General features: G+C 38.5%; 3 protein-coding genes across 3 annotated transcripts; all 3 read right to left on the reverse strand.

Annotated features, from left to right (window-relative positions):
- Window positions 1–1,410: 1,410 nt before the first annotated feature.
- LOC311025329 (olfactory receptor 1-like) lies at window positions 1,411–2,402 on the reverse strand (the record flags this gene model as incomplete). Its single annotated transcript, XM_084028178.1, has 1 exon — window positions 1,411–2,402. The coding sequence occupies exon 1, from the start codon at window positions 2,392–2,394 to the stop codon at window positions 1,411–1,413; it is 984 nt and encodes a 327-aa protein (XP_083884304.1). The 5' UTR covers window positions 2,395–2,402.
- A 2,733-nt stretch (window positions 2,403–5,135) lies between these two features.
- LOC311025330 (olfactory receptor 1-like) lies at window positions 5,136–6,104 on the reverse strand (the record flags this gene model as incomplete). Its single annotated transcript, XM_084028179.1, has 1 exon — window positions 5,136–6,104. One exon carries the CDS (start codon window positions 6,102–6,104, stop codon window positions 5,136–5,138), a length of 969 nt encoding a protein of 322 aa, XP_083884305.1.
- Window positions 6,105–8,254: 2,150 nt separating this feature from the next.
- LOC311025331 (olfactory receptor 1-like) lies at window positions 8,255–9,238 on the reverse strand (the record flags this gene model as incomplete). Its single annotated transcript, XM_084028180.1, has 1 exon — window positions 8,255–9,238. The coding sequence occupies one exon, from the start codon at window positions 9,236–9,238 to the stop codon at window positions 8,255–8,257; it is 984 nt and encodes a 327-aa protein (XP_083884306.1).
- Between the last annotated feature and the right edge of the window lie 7,564 nt (window positions 9,239–16,802).

Consider the following 16,802-nt stretch of genomic DNA (forward strand, 5'->3'; position numbering starts at 1 on the left):
CTACAGTTAAATACTTCACTTTGTCTTCATTTGCTTTGCTTTGACCTTTTGACCTCATACACATCTCACACACAATTTGTTTATAATTATTGAAAGTGCATTAATTTATGTAGCAAACACATTTTGTTAACTTCTATACTGTCACACTTTGGTTTGTCTTTATTTTAGTTTATCATAAATTGTTCTAAGCTGTATTTATATTGAGTTGCCCCTAAAGCAGAGCGGTACTATATAATCAGCCTGTGATGTTCCTGTCACATCAGGGTAGGGATTGTGATTTTTAGTTTAGAGATTCATTTTTATTTCTTTGGAATATTAGTTTGTTTTGGTGATGTTTGTTAAGCGTTTTTGGGGTAAGTAAATCCCTGTTTTTTTGCCTACTAGCTCTGTTTGGTTTTAATTAGTTATTTGATGCTACAAAAAAGGGGACGATGATGTGTCGATTGACAGCTGCTCCGAAGAAGTTGCTGAGTGGAAGGCTCTGAAATTGTACGATAGAGGAGATGTAATTTACTTTTTATGAACATGACAAGATCGTGTAATAGTCCATTTTTTCATATATGTAGTTAAAGAGATGTTGTGGCGTCGTTCAACCTGAACAGCTACGGTGGGCAGAACTTTGACACAGCGGGTCCAACCCCCCGATCACTGTGTAAACTCTGGCTCCACATCATGCACTTATGGTAAACAGACACGTCGCTCCCTCTTTCTGCTCATAAACAGATAAGATGTAAAAAACTGCTTAAGTGGGGCTATTTTTGATATGTCATTTTTTTAATCATCAATAAAGAGAAAAATTGTTTAGCTCAAAACATCGTGCTCAAGTACAGACTTATAGATCATCCAACATAGCTACTACTTTTTTGTATACATGTGTATATGTAAATACAGTATATCCTGTATATAAAAATACACATACACACAAACGCACAGAGTAGACAGCATACTCCAACAAGGTGGCTCCAACTTCTTTGCTCAATTATTGATATAAAGAAGACAAACTTACATTTCTTTGTGAGGTTTTACTTTTAATCCAGATGTTACATCTGCTCACAAAATGATGTTACTTTGTAAAGAATAATTTCAGTCTAGGCTGTTTTTTTAATTCTATAATCCTCTTCTGAAATGAAAAAAAAAAACAATACACAAAGAATAAAATAGACATTTTGCTTTCATACATTCCTATATAATAAACTCTCTTTGAAATCACTTCTTCAACACTTCTACAGTCCGACCTCAGTGGGCTCATACACTGTAACAGGAGTTTATTATTATTATTTAGTGATATATTTAAAAAAGGACTGTTAAATCAATTCACAAAAAATCTCATGTTAAAAAGGAAAATTCTACCATTTACAATGGGAAATTTACAATAAATAAAACACAGATATGTATAGCACAGACAAATCGTCACATTGTGGTTAATGTCTTTATAGTTCTTTTACTTTTCCCTCTGATTCTTAATAACCTTTTAACCGATTCTTTGATTTCTTTTGTCTGCAGAACATAAATGATTGGGTTCAACATGGGAGGAAAGACAGAGGTCAGAGACAGGTTGATGATCCTGGCATTTGGATGTATATTTTCCATCAGGGTAAATGTGATCAACCCTGGGGTGAAATATATTGCCACCAATGACAGATGAGCTATGCATGTTTTAAAGGCTTTGAGTCCTTCTTGAACTGTTGCCACTTTAGCCAAAGTGCAGCCAATATACAGGTAACTTAACACGATAAAAATGAATGGAAGCCAAAATATGAGAACAGGGAAAAGACAACTGACGATATAATTGGGGAAGTGGTCATTGCATGCAAGCCGGTATATCTGGCCGTGGTCACAGAAATAGCTGTTGATAACCACGGATTTACAAAAGGAAAGTCTCGTGATGAGGCCAACTGCAATGAGTACAGCAATTACAACAAAGAGCCAGAAAGAGGTGATCAAAGACAACATGAACCTGAGAGTCACCTTGACTTGGTAGTGCAGAGGGAAGATGATGGCTATCAGCCTGTCATAGGCGAGTGCAACCAGATTAAACGACTGCATCGACAGACAGGTGTAGCAGAAAAAAAGGAATGTCAGGCAGTCGTTATAGGGGATGTAGCGATGGTTAAACAGAAAGATGTCAAGAAGCTTCGGCACCAGAGCAGAGTTACCAAACAGGTCGACAAATGCTAAATTAAAAACTGCAATATATTTTGCCGTTCTCAGGTTATGATCCAAGTATATTACGATCATTACAACTGTGTTTCCCAGCACTGAAACAATATAAACAAAAAAGAGAAAGACATAATAATACTTGATATTTGGGATACCAGACAAACCAGTTATTATGAAGTAAGCTGGATGCACAAATGTGATGTTTTTTCCAAGAGCTGAGTTGAAAAGGTCCATTCTAAAAAAAATGTTTCAGCTTTCACTGTCCCAAGCAGTGTTTGATGGAGAGAACAGCACGTCAGCACTGTGTTCTGTTAAACAGAGGTGAACACTTCTTTCTCGCTCTCTCTGTGATGGTGAAGCTCTGACGAGCTTTAACTGTTTTGAAGTCCTCTGTGTTTACGTCCAATGAAGTCAATGCCTGATCCCTGGAGTGTAGTCTATGCAAACATCAGAAAATATATACATTATATTAGCTGAACAAAACTCAGGCGAGTGGCAGGTTACTACATGAGAATAGCTGGTTAAGCCAGCCAACCTTAAGGTCCGTTCAGATCAATGATTTGCAACGAGACGAAACGGTTTTAGAATGTTGCAGAAAAATACGGAATTGTCAGAACGCTACTATATGAGCAACTCACTGAGAGGGCCTATATGTAGAGGATGTGGGACCAATGGATGATTCAAAACACAACATCTAAGCTCACTAAGAAACAACTACTAGTTCAGTGTCCACTGAAGTGTCCACTGAACTAGTCCACAATTAAATAAATAAATAAATGCAGAAGCGAGGCCGCGGTAGCCACCTGTCAATCATAAGGTAGCCACTTCCTAAAGCATATACGTCTTTTTTCTTGGGACCATCATATTAAAAATGGACATCATGCTGTATTAAAGACTTGAAACTAGCGATTGAGACCATAAACTCATGTTTCACAGTGATAAATAGATTGAGAAGTAGGGTCATTTTGTCATCGACTTCCATGCAATCCGACTTCTTTTGCAACCTTCTGTTGTTTAAGGCACTTCCACCCGGTATGGGCATGCATGTGTGTAATGTATGTTTTTATATCTAGACGGAAGCAACAGGGAAATAGCCTGGATAGAAATTGTTTTGCGGTATGTGTACTGGCATTACAGTAAAGCGTGTAACAATCACATCAGAATAAGAAACTGTATATTGCCAAATATGGTTGAAAATACGAGAAATTTGAATGTTGTGACTGGTGTATAACAAACAAAGTACAACATAAAGACATTATAAAAATAGAAGTTAGTTATTTAAGTTTCTGTATTCAAAGTGTCCATATTTAAATTGCGCAGCTGTGCAGGGATGTAAAAATGATTGTCATGGGGATATAAGAGACTGAGTCAGTAGGGGTCCAAGGCCTTGTTGGTGAGGCTGACTCCTGGAAGTCAGGAAGAAAGTTTTGGTCTTGATACACATCCTGTCAGAGGGTAGTTACTCCAAAAGTTTGTGTCCAGCGTGGGAGGGGCCATGAAGGAGTGCATGACAATCAGGAATGAGGCACATTCAGACTTTTAAAGGCTGTAAGGTGACATTGGATGTACAGACACCTACATAATCCTGGGACACTGAGGCTTTAAGATTATTCTTTCCTTTCCATATCCAGCAGATCTCACTGTCCATATTAAAATATGCAAATTTACTATTTAAAATTACACTTATTCTGCTGATTAATTATTTTATAGGTATATACAGTTAAAGTTTTTCATTTTTTTAAAGAAAAGGCCATTCATAAAATCTATAAGGGCAGCATGTTGGGCTAATTTTTTACCATTATGTTGATTAATGTGCTAAGAAGAGTCACTGTGCATCGTTTATTTATTGCATACAAATGTTCTGACATTCTCATCAGGTGTGTAATATAGTGCTTGTGGACTGAGCTTAGAACAATTAAAAGTTATTTCATTGCACTGTTTATTCACTTTCACGGTCACAAAATATAAAGTTTTGAAAGACACACATTAATCATATGTAGATATAAACAGGATACCAGATGCATTTAATGCAATGTATTTGGTCGGGTCCTTGAGTAAAGAGTGGCATCATGAACTACAGTAGACAACTCTTTCAGATCTTCTAAAAATGTATCTGCTTAATGATATCTTGTTGTATAATGCACACTGTGCTTTAAGATAATGGAGGTCATAAATAAGAGCAGTCTCAATCTGGGGTTCAGGACCCCCAAGTGTGGGGAAGACCATTTCTGGGGGCAGGCGAAATATAATAACCTTATTAAAAATAAACATATTTTAGACTGGGGAATGGTTTTCACTTTATATCACCTGTACCAGTAATATAATTTGCCTCGGAGTCGAATTTTAATGATTGTGTTTGTGAGAGTAAAAGTGTGCATGCATATGAGTTGCTGACGGGGGGATTTTCAGCGGATCAGGGGGAAAGACAACAAATCTGTGCTTGCCGTTCAAACAAAACTGAGGATGTTGCAAACATCAATCTGATTATTATGGAGATAGAAACTGAAAAAGGTTGAGACCCACTGAATGAGAGAATAAGAAGACCTTCATGCCCTCTTGTGGGTTTGTCTGTACATTACATGCGGCACCATTATTTATACTCAGTTGTTAATCAGGTGACCTACTATGGTTTGTCATAAAGCTTTATTATCACTTGTTTATGAGCTCAGTTCAGGAGTATGTGTTACATGATGTGTCATTTCCAATCTTTTCAAAACTGATGTAAACAAAACGACATACTGCATATTTGTCCCAAATAATTGTCATAATAAACAGTGTACAGTCACATACTGAAATTCCTGATTACATTTTGAATGGGAGATCATTTTACTGTTTTGCTGCTGTAGTTTTATACATAGCAAAGAACTGTAAAGAACAAATAATTAGGTGATAACCTTCCTAAAAATGATAGTGTTTATAAGAGTTTAGCAGATTGAAACAACCCTCAATGTTTCATTGTAGCAATGATTAAGAGATCACCATTTTTTGATCCAAATTCTTTTGAAAAGTGCTTTGATAGAGGTCAGAACTTCTTCCGTCTTAAAAGAGTATATAATAGGATTGAGCAAAGCTGGTATGGTGTGTGTCAAAGTGGTGTTCATGATCCTGGAATTAAGATTAATGTAGGTGGCTACTGATGCTATGTTGGTGCCAAAAATTGGTAGGAAGAAAATAGCCACGAGAATCAGGTGAGAAGTACAAGTTTTAGATGCTTTGAGTCGTTCCTCTCCTGATGCAATCCTGATCAACGCTATGGAAATGCAAACATATGTGAATGCGATCAGTACAAAAGGAATGCAGATGATTGAAAAGAAAGCAACATATGCCATTATGTTATTTAAAGATGAGTCATTACAGGCTAGACGATATACTGGCGCATGATCACAGAAAATGCTCTTTACCACCAAAGACCTACAGAAGGAGAGGCGATCAATGGCATCAACGGTAAATGTTATTAGACTAAATAATAAAGCCCACACACACATCAGCACTGCAGCAATAACTGGTTTAGTCACGATGCTATGGTACCTTAAAGGGAAGCAGATTGCTATAAATCTGTCATATGCCATCGTGACAAGTGTCCAGGACTGAACACTCACAAAGAAAAGAACAAAGAACATATAAGTTAAGCAAGCCTCGTAGGTAATGTATCTCCTCTCAAACAAGAATGTGTCCAAGACCTTTGGGATGAGAGCAGTGCTCCCACACAAGTCTGTCAGAGCCAGGTTAAAGACGATCATGTATTTAGGAGTGTGGAGAGTCTTGACCAGGTAAATGACTAAGAGAAGGAGCCCATTCCCAAGAACGGTCACGATGTAGACAAAACACAGGAAGACGTAGAAATACTTAACATTAGAGATGTTGGAAAACCCACTGAGATAGAATTTGGCAGGGCGAAAAAATGTGGCATTCAAAGTGGTCACGGCTTCCTCTTCTGGGGTCATTATGAATACCTGTTTCCCTAAATACACAAAGAAATGACATAGTAAAATATATATATGTGTGTATATATATATATATATATATATGACATGGTTGATGGATGGAACTCATTATGACTAAACTCACCTGAGACAGCATCAAGTGTGCAGTGGACTAAGGCGACTTGTACCTGACATTTATAGCTCACTGCTCATGTTGTGAGACATGCAGATGGCAGTATCACATGTTCATTCAACGTGTCTCATGGGTGATGTCATAGATGTGCTGGTGCAATCGTCTCAGTCAACTTATGTCACCGCGGTGATGAATTATCGGTTTAGGGCGCAATCCGTGATTTAAATGTAGAAACAGGATACGTTGAGATCTCTGCCAGGTGTCTCTGCAATCTAAGACTCACTTAACTCTTCCTAAAAACACACTTCATTTAAGCACAGCAGCAGAAAGAAAATAAAACTCACCAAAACTGTATTGGTTATTTACTCTGATTAGCCCAGTTAGCTGTTAGCCAGACACACTGTCGGACTCGGACCACCTGCTAACAGATAACTAGCTCTACTTGCCTTTCAACATGCTTGTTTAGCTCACCCTTCGGTGCCAGATATGAGCTGCAGAAGACCTTATACTCTGGGAATCATATCATTTCTATATTAAATTACATTTTAGTTTATATTGGTATCTGTGATGGCCGCACCTGCAGCCGCATAGCTGACTTACCCCCCTGCACTTTCACACCTTAGTTTCCACTACAGTTAAATACTTCACTTTGTCTTCATTTGCTTTGCTTTGACCTTTTGACCTCATACACATCTCACACACAATTTGTTTATAATTATTGAAAGTGCATTAATTTATGTAGCAAACACATTTTGTTAACTTCTATACTGTCACACTTTTGTTTGTCTTTATTTTAGTTTATCATAAATTGTTCTAAGCTGTATTTATATTGAGTTGCCCCTAAAGCAGAGCGGTACTATATAATCAGCCTGTGATGTTCCTGCCACATCAGGGTAGGGATTGTGATTTTTAGTTTAGAGATTCATTTTTATTTCTTTGGAATATTAGTTTGTTTTGGTGATGTTTGTTAAGCGTTTTTGGGGTAAGTAAATCCCTGTTTTTTTGCCTACTAGCTCTGTTTGGTTTTAATTAGTTATTTGATGCTACAAAAAAGGGGACGATGATGTGTCGATTGACAGCTGCTCCGAAGAAGTTGCTGAGTGGAAGGCTCTGAAATTGTACGATAGAGGAGATGTAATTTACTTTTTATGAACATGACAAGATCGTGTAATAGTCCATTTTTTCATATATGTAGTTAAAGAGATGTTGTGGCGTCGTTCAACCTGAACAGCTACGGTGGGCAGAACTTTGACACAGCGGGTCCAACCCCCCGATCACTGTGTAAACTCTGGCTCCACATCATGCACTTATGGTAAACAGACACGTCGCTCCCTCTTTCTGCTCATAAACAGATAAGATGTAAAAAACTGCTTAAGTGGGGCTATTTTTGATATGTCATTTTTTTAATCATCAATAAAGAGAAAAATTGTTTAGCTCAAAACATCGTGCTCAAGTACAGACTTATAGATCATCCAACATAGCTACTACTTTTTTGTATACATGTGTATATGTAAATACAGTATATCCTGTATATAAAAATACACATACACACAAACGCACAGAGTAGACAGCATACTCCAACAAGGTGGCTCCAACTTCTTTGCTCAATTATTGATATAAAGAAGACAAACTTACATTTCTTTGTGAGGTTTTACTTTTAATCCAGATGTTACATCTGCTCACAAAATTATGTTACTTTGTAAAGAATAATTTCAGTCTAGGCTGTTTTTTTAATTCTATAATCCTCTTCTGAAATGAAAAAAAAAAACAATACACAAAGAATAAAATAGACATTTTGCTTTCATACATTCCTATATAATAAACTCTCTTTGAAATCACTTCTTCAACACTTCTACAGTCCGACCTCAGTGGGCTCATACACTGTAACAGGAGTTTATTATTATTATTTAGTGATATATTTAAAAAAGGACTGTTAAATCAATTCACAAACATCTCATGTTAAAAAGGAAAATTCTACCATTTACAATGGGAAATTTACAATAAATAAAACACAGATATGTATAGCACAGACAAATCGTCACATTGTGGTTAATGTCTTTATAGTTCTTTTACTTTTCCCTCTGATTCTTAATAACCTTTTAACCGATTCTTTGATTTCTTTTGTCTGCAGAACATAAATGATTGGGTTCAACATGGGAGGAAAGACAGAGGTCAGAGACAGGTTGATGATCCTGGCATTTGGATGTATATTTTCCATCAGGGTAAATGTGACCAACACTGGGGTGAAATATATTGCCACCAATGACAGATGAGCTATGCATGTTTTAAAGGCTTTGAGTCCTTCTTGAACTGTTGCCACTTTAGCCAAAGTGCAGCCAATATACAGGTAACTTAACACGATAAAAATGAATGGAAGCCAAAATATAAGAACAGGGAAAAGACAACTGACGATATAATTGGGGAAGTGGTCATTGCATGCAAGCCGGTATATCTGGCCGTGGTCACAGAAATAGCTGTTGATAACCACGGATTTACAAAAGGAAAGTCTCGTGATGAGGCCAACTGCAATGAGAACAGCAATTACAACAAAGAGCCAGAAAGAGGCGATCAAAGACAACATGAACCTGAGAGTCACCTTGACTTGGTAGTGCAGAGGGAAGATGATGGCTATCAGCCTGTCATAGGACAGTGCAACCAGATTAAACGACTGCATCGACAGACAGGTGTAGCAGAAAAAAAGGAATGTCAGGCAGTCGTTATAGGGGATGTAGCGATGGTTAAACAGGAAGATGTCAAGAAGCTTCGGCACCAGAGCAGAGTTACCAAACAGGTCGACAAATGCTAAATTAAAAACTGCAATATATTTTGCCGTCCTCAGGTTATGATCCAAGTATATTACGATCATTACAACTGTGTTTCCCAGCACTGAAACAATATAAACAAAAAAGAGAAAGACATAATAATACTTGATATTTAGGATACCAGACAAACCAGTTATTATGAAGTAAGCTGGATGCACAAATGTGATGTTTTTTCCAAGAGCTGAGTTGAAAAGGTCCATTCTAAAAAAAACTGTTCAGTTTTCACTGTCCCAAGCAGTGTTTGATGGAGAGAACAGCACGTCAGCACTGTGTTCTGTTAAACAGAGGTGAACACTTCTTTCTCACTCTCTCTGTGATGGTGAAGCTCTGACGAGCTTTAACTGTTTTGAAGTCCTCTGTGTTTACGTCCAATGAAGTCAATGCCTGATCCCTGGAGTGTAGTCTATGCAAACATCAGAAAATATATATATTATATTAGCTGAACAAAACTCAGGCGAGTGGCAGGTTACTACAGGAGAATAGCTGGTTAAGCCAGCCAACCCTAAGGTCCGTTCAGATCAATGATTTGCAACGAGACGAAACGGTTTTAGAATGTTGCAGAAAAATACGGAATTGTCAGAATGCTACTATATGAGCAACTCACTGAGAGGGCCTATATGTAGAGGATGTGGGACCAATGGATGATTCAAAACACAACATCTAAGCTCACTAAGAAACAACTACTAGTTCAGTGTCCACTGAAGTGTCCACTGAACTAGTCCACAATTAAATAAATAAATAAATGCAGAAGCGAGGCCGCGGTAGCCACCTGTCAATCATAAGGTAGCCACTTCCTAAAGCATATACGTCTTTTTTCTTGGGATCATCATATTAAAAATGGACATCATGCTGTATTAAAGACTTGAAACTAGCGATTGAGACCATAAACTCATGTTTCACAGTGATAGATTGAGAAGTAGGGTCATTTTGTCATCGACTTCCATGCAATCAGACTTCTCTTGCAACCTTTTGTTGTTTAAGGCACTTCCACCCGGTATGGGCATGCATGTGTGTAATGTATGTTTTTATATCTAGACGGAAGCAACAGGGAAATAGCCTGGATAGAAATTGTTTTGCGGTATGTGTACTGGCATTACAGTAAAGAGTGTAACAATCACATCAGAATAAGAAACTTTATATTGCCAAATATGGTTGCACATACGAGAAATTTAACGTTGTGACTGGTGTATAACAAACAAAGTACAACATAAAGACATTATAAAAATAGAAGTTAGTTATTAAAGTTTCTGTATTCAAAGTGTCCATATTTAAATTGCGCAGCTGTGCAGGGATGTAAAAATGATTGTCATAGGGATATAAGAGACCGAGTCAGTAGGGGTCCAAGGCCTTGTTGGTGAGGCCGACTCCTGGAAGTCAGGAAGAAAGTTTTGGTCTTGATACACATCCTGTCAGAGGGTATTTACTCCAACAGTTTGTGTCCAGCGTCGGAGGGGTCGGCCAGTGAGGATTTTGAGGTGGGACAGGACGGGGCACTTACAACACTTAACAATCACAGAGGTCGAGTGACGGTCTGGTCGCTAAGACCAGGGATCCTGTTTTTTGGGGACTTGGATGATGGCCAAAGTGTGCCTGAAGATCCTCTATCTTTGAAATCAGAGCTTTAATTTCAGCTTGTATGCAGGTGGACCATGAAGTTGAGCGTAAATAAATGACCGTATGCTTTAATTCTGTATTATCTATGATTGAGATTACTTGTCCTTCAGTCGGTTTATGATTTGTTCCACTAATTGCACATTCAGGTGATGTTGTACAATGTCAGCACAGAGTTTTAAACAAATTATGGTCCACTATCTTGTTGGTTTAACCGGGTTGAGACTGTTCATCATGCTGCATTTTACATTATACTGTATGTCTATAAAGTCAGACGGAAAAATAATTTTGCAATTTCATACTTTGATTCTGATTGTTTGACTCTTGCAGTCCTCCTGAGCCAGTAAAATTCACAACTGAATTGTCCTTCCCTCCCTTGCTGAAAACCGGCCCAACTCTGCCTAATGAGGCTGGTAATGAGCTGTTTGTTGACACTGCTCCTGCGGGATAATGACATATCCAGCATAGTTAGGTAAACACTTTGTCACACTCGTGTTAGGTAAGTTGGAAGACAGCCTCATTTTGCCTGAAGTTATAAACTTTCCATGACCTGGGTCATTTTAACAACAAGTATAGAAAGTGAATGTCATATGAATCATAAAAGGACAGTTCTCCATTACATCTTCACCAATGGACCAAACAGCGATTTAGAAGAAGTCATAAAATGTACGCACATTTTATTCCCCAGGAGTCACAACACAACCCAATTTGGTCCATGATGTAAATGAGGAATTTGCATTTGCTAGGGTTGAGTTAAATAAAAATAAAAAAATCGATTCACTAAAGAATTGTTATAGTGTCCATTGATTGTTGTGTTTGTTCTGTTGGCTGCACTACAAATTGGCCCCCGGGGATAATAAACATAGCCTGAATCCAGCAGGCATCCGCTGAAAAATGTACATAGCAGATACACTGTGTACATTCATCATTTTTTAGTAATTTCATCTGGCTCAGTTTGCTGTGCCTCAAACAATATCAGAACCTACTCCAGAGACTATTGAAGCTCCAGGGCCTGGGGAGATCTAAACTCAAACTATTACATGGGGCATTATCTGTAGGGAATTACTATTAAGGTATTGTTACCAAATTAATGAAATTAGCTCCCAAGTGTTTAGAATCTCCCACAGTGAGTGATCTCCTCTGAAAATAAATAATAATAATAAGACAAAATGACGGGATGCATCCACTGCCTCAGGCCTGCAGGGAACGGTTGATTACACTATTCTACATTTTGGAAAAAAAATAAATCAATAACAGCTCACAAATTAGCCTCTTGAGGAAATCAACTAGTGATATAGCAGGGCTGCAACTATTGATTTTATTCTTTATCGGTTTCTGTTTCACTTAATTGGTTCAACAATCAGTGTGTCTGTTTCTTAAACAAGATGTCAGAAAAAGACATGTTGCAAATGCACAGCTGGAGCCTACAAATACTAGCCATTTTTATTTTAGAATTGACTGATCAATTCAACAAATAATTTCAGCACTTTTGTAAAAATATATATTATCATTATTTGTTTTAAATCACAGTGTAAGTACAGTAGGTTTACTAGCTGAAGATGCAGCATACTTAGTATTATTCAGAGTAGTAATACTTAGAGTAATAGTATTATTGCTAGGTGTAGTTACAGTAATAGTTGTAGTAGTCAAACTCATAGTAGTAGTATTACTATTAGTTGTAGTCACAGTAATAGCTATAATACTAGTAGTAGAAGTAGCAGTTGTCACAGTTAATATTATTATGTACATCATTATGTACATAATATTATGTGTTGCATGACTATTGTACAAGCAAAGAGACCCTACAACAAGCATCCTCTATTACAAACAGGTCTGTGGATCCTCCAGCAGGGTGACCCGGGGGAATCCAGACATAATGCCACTGTTCCTGCTCATACACCCTCAGGAGAGACCTGAGCTGTTTTCCTCCTTAAACCAGACCGTTTCCCCGGAGGTCCTGCTTAAACATGTTATGTTAAGTGGCTAATTGATCCTGAGAGGGTTCGGCCCCCAATACAGACAGAGACACAAATATTTATCACATAAATGATGCAGCTTATTGTTGTTCCAAGTACTTTTGTTTTTGTAAGTCTCACATTAGCCATACAGGAATTTCCTACTATGTGTTCTGACTTTTCTGGCCTTTGGATTTATTTTTGCTTTTCTCCATATTAACAGTGAATCATGTAAATACACTCAACAAAAATATAAACGCAACACTTTTGTTTTTGCTCCCATTTTTCATGAGATGGACTTAAAGATCTAAAATTCATTCCAGATACACAATATTACCATTTCTCTCAAACATTGTTCACAAATCAGTCTAAATGTGTGATAGTGAGCACTTCTGCTTTGCTGAGATAATCCATCCCACCTCACAGGTGTGCCACATCAAGATGCTGATCTGACATCATGATTAGTGCACAGGTGTGCCTTAGACTAGTGCTGGGCGGTATACCGGTTCATACCGAATACCGGTGGTTTTTTTGTTTATGATATGCATTTTTCATATACCCCAATACCGGTGAGTGTGTAGCGTATGAACGTCGGGAACGCAGAGCGGCGGAACGTCGCGCCGCCGGACATTGTTTGAGAGGGGGCTGTTTAGCAGCTGCACCAAACAAGCAGCATGCGAGAGCACAGCCTGTGTTGAGCGTAAGATGCGGTGAAAAAATAGATAAACACGGCGAAAGTTTATTTTTGCCAAAACTTTCGCCGTGTTTATCCATTTCTTTTTTTCGCCGAAACTTTCGCCGAAAGTTCCGAACGAGCAAGCAATGAAACAGAAGAACTTGTGCCGAAAAGAGGAGCCGTGTCTGTTGTTTGGAAATTCTTCGGCTTTAAAAAATCGACGTCGAACAAACAACAATATTCTGCAAATGCCGTTGGGCTAAAGTTGTAGCCGCTGTTCGCACTGCGGGAGAAGAGACGAGTCAAATGTCACTCAAAGACGCGTTTGCTAGGGGGACTGCCTACGACAAGAAAAGCAAACTGTGGAACTATTTATTTTTTTAATTTATTTGTTTCAATATTATTTATGGATGTTGCCTTAATTGATGTCCAGTGGATAAAGAAGTCTTCATATTGCAGTTACAGGAGACGTATTGTTTACATTGTGTAGCCAGTTGGTTTACAAAAGATGTTTTTTCAAGTTGCAAAACAATAAAGGGTTCTGTATTTTGACTGCAACAGTCATGCATTCTGATTCCTTCACATCATTAATGCTAGTGTGGACATTAATGTTTTTCTACAATATTCACTCCTTATGACATTAAAATATGTCAGTCCAAGCCAATTTACTGCAGTAATTATTCTCTAAATTATTAGAAAATTAGGTTAACACCCAGTCGTGCTTGAAAAAAAAAATACCGTCAAATACCGTGAAACCGATATCATTTTGAAAAATACCGTGATATACATTTTTGGTCATACCGCCCAGCACTACCTTAGACTGTCCACAATAAAAGGCCACCCTGAAATGTGCATTTTTTTTGCTTTATTGGGGGTCTGGGGACTCAGAACCAGTCAGTATCTGGTGTGACCACCATTTGCCTCATGCAGTGCAACACATCTTCTTCGCATAGAGTTTATCAGATTGTCAATTGTGGCCTGTGGAATGTTGGTCCACTCCTCTTCAATGGCTGTGCGAAGTTGCTGGATATTAGTGGGAACTGGTACACGCTGTCGTGTACGCCGGTCAAGCACATCCCAAACATGCTCAATGGGTGACATGTCCGGTGAGTATGCTGGCCATGCAAGAACTGGGACATTTTCAGCTTCCAAGAATTGTGTACAGATCCTTGCAACATGGGGCCATGCATTATCTTGCTGAAACATGAGGTGATGTTCATGGATGTATGGCACAACAATGGGCCTCAGGATCTCATCACAGTATCTCTGTGCATTCAAAATGCCATCAATAAAATGCACCTGTGTTCTTCGTCCATAACAGATGCCTGCCCATACCATAACCCCACCACCACCATGGGCCACTCGATCCACAACATTGACATCAGCAAAGCGCTCACCCACACGAAGCCACACACGCTGTCTGCCATCTGCCCTGAACAATGTAAACCGAGATTCATCCGTGAAGAGAACACCTCTCCAACGTGCCAGACGCCATCGAATGTGAGCATTTGCCCACTCAAGTCTGTTACGGCGACGAGCTGGAGTCAGGTCAAGACCCCGATGAGGACGACGAGCATGCAGTTGAGCTTCCCTGAGACGGTTTCTGACAGTTTGTGCAGAAATTGTTTGGTTATGCAAACCAATTGTTTCAGCAGCTGTCTGAGTGGCTGGTCTCAGACGATCTTGGAGGTGAACCTGCTGGATGTGGAGGTCCTGGGCTGGTGTGGTTACACGTGGTCTGCGGTTGTGAGGCCGGTTGGATGTACTGCCATATTCTCTGAAACGCCTTTGGAGACGGCTTATGGTGGAGAAATGAACATTCAATGCACGAGCAACAGATCTGGTTGACATTCCTGCTGTCAGCATGCCAATTGCACGCTCCCTCAATGCTTGTGGCATCTGTGGCATTTTGCTGTGAGACAAAACTGCACATTTCAGAGTGGCCTTTTATTGTGGGCAGTATAAGGTACACCTGTGCACTAATCATGATGTCAGATCAGCATCTTGATGTGGCACACCTGTGAGGTGGGATGGATTATCTCAGCAAAGCAGAAGTGCTCACTATCACACATTTAGACAGATTTGTGAACAATGTTTGAGAGAAATGGTAATATTGTGTATCTGGAATGAATTTTAGATCTTTAAGTCCATCTCATGAAAAATGGGAGCAAAAACAAAAGTGTTGCGTTTATATTTTTGTTGAGTGTATGTGTTCTGACTTTTCTGGCCTTTGGATTTATTTTTGCTTTTCTCCATATTAACAGTGAATCATGTAAATAGTTGCCTCAAAGTTTAAAAAGGACAGGTTCTCAATTATATCTTGATGTTGTACTCACTGCCAATTAGAGCTTCAGGAGGGTTTTTGGTCACACTGATCGATCCATTTCTTCTTTCTGGTCTCCTACAGAAATGGGGGATAAAATCCGTGCATTCCAGTTAAGCCAAAGAAAATGTGATGCATCAGCCTGTTTATCTGATAACATTCAGTTAAACTGGCTGATGCTGAAGTTTTTTTGTATGAAATACCTTGTTTGTGTTTTATGACCACTACACACCATGAATTAAGTCCAAACTCATCCTACAGGTGACACTGAAAAACTGAAGGATAACACAGTTTGGTCTTTTTATTATTTGTTCAGTGCGTTGATCTGAGTCTTAAGCCTAAACAATTTAACAGACTCTTCAGTGTGTAAGGACCCTGATGTTAAAAATTACCCTAAGTGACACATTTGGCCACAAGGGGGCAGAAATGCATCAGAAAAAGCAGACATACCACCAGCTGAGTTGTGGCTGTTGTTGGCAAACAATTAATTAATAAATACAAACTAGAAACTGAAATATTTTCAGTTAAAAGGCAATCATACACAAGGAGGTGTCAAAAAACACTATGTAATGGGATATGTTTGCCTGTCATGGTAAGAACTGCCTAATTTATACATTTTTCATGACACAAAAAGCAGAGGTGTAAACACAAATGATGGCTGTCCCAGTTCCAAGGTCCTGGTATTGTACACACTGACACTTAAGTGGAATACAACCATAATTAATGTCACTGATTATTTCAGCTCTAACTAGTCAATGGAAACACACTAATCAGTGGACATTTTAACAGGTATAATGTAGTCTGGACAGAGAGAAAGCAGGTAATCAAATTCAAACCGGTATGCCGTTAGCTTAGACAGCAGAAGCTGAGTCTTTGGCAAGTCCAAGTACAGAGGGTTTGGAGCTAGCACTTCGCTAACTATACCTGAAGCAGTCTTGTCTGCATCTAGATATGGCAAAATCATCATTAATTTTTCTGAAAGAGGCCATTACATTAACGTTACGTTACCATTTCAAATGTCTAAATACATCCTAACTCCTGAATCAGAGGGTAGCCTCAGTCTCAAGTAAATTTGCATTAATGTTGCATCAAGAATAATAAAATAAAACTAGAAAATGCATTTCCTGCGGAAATACGTGGAAATGCTTTAATGCTGAAGCAACACTGAAAAAAAAGCTGAATATTTGAAGAAAATATTA

The sequence above is a fragment of the Eutrigla gurnardus genome (assembly GCF_963514095.1).
Source record: "Eutrigla gurnardus genome assembly, chromosome: 15".
NCBI classification, from domain to species: domain Eukaryota; kingdom Metazoa; phylum Chordata; class Actinopteri; order Perciformes; family Triglidae; genus Eutrigla; species Eutrigla gurnardus.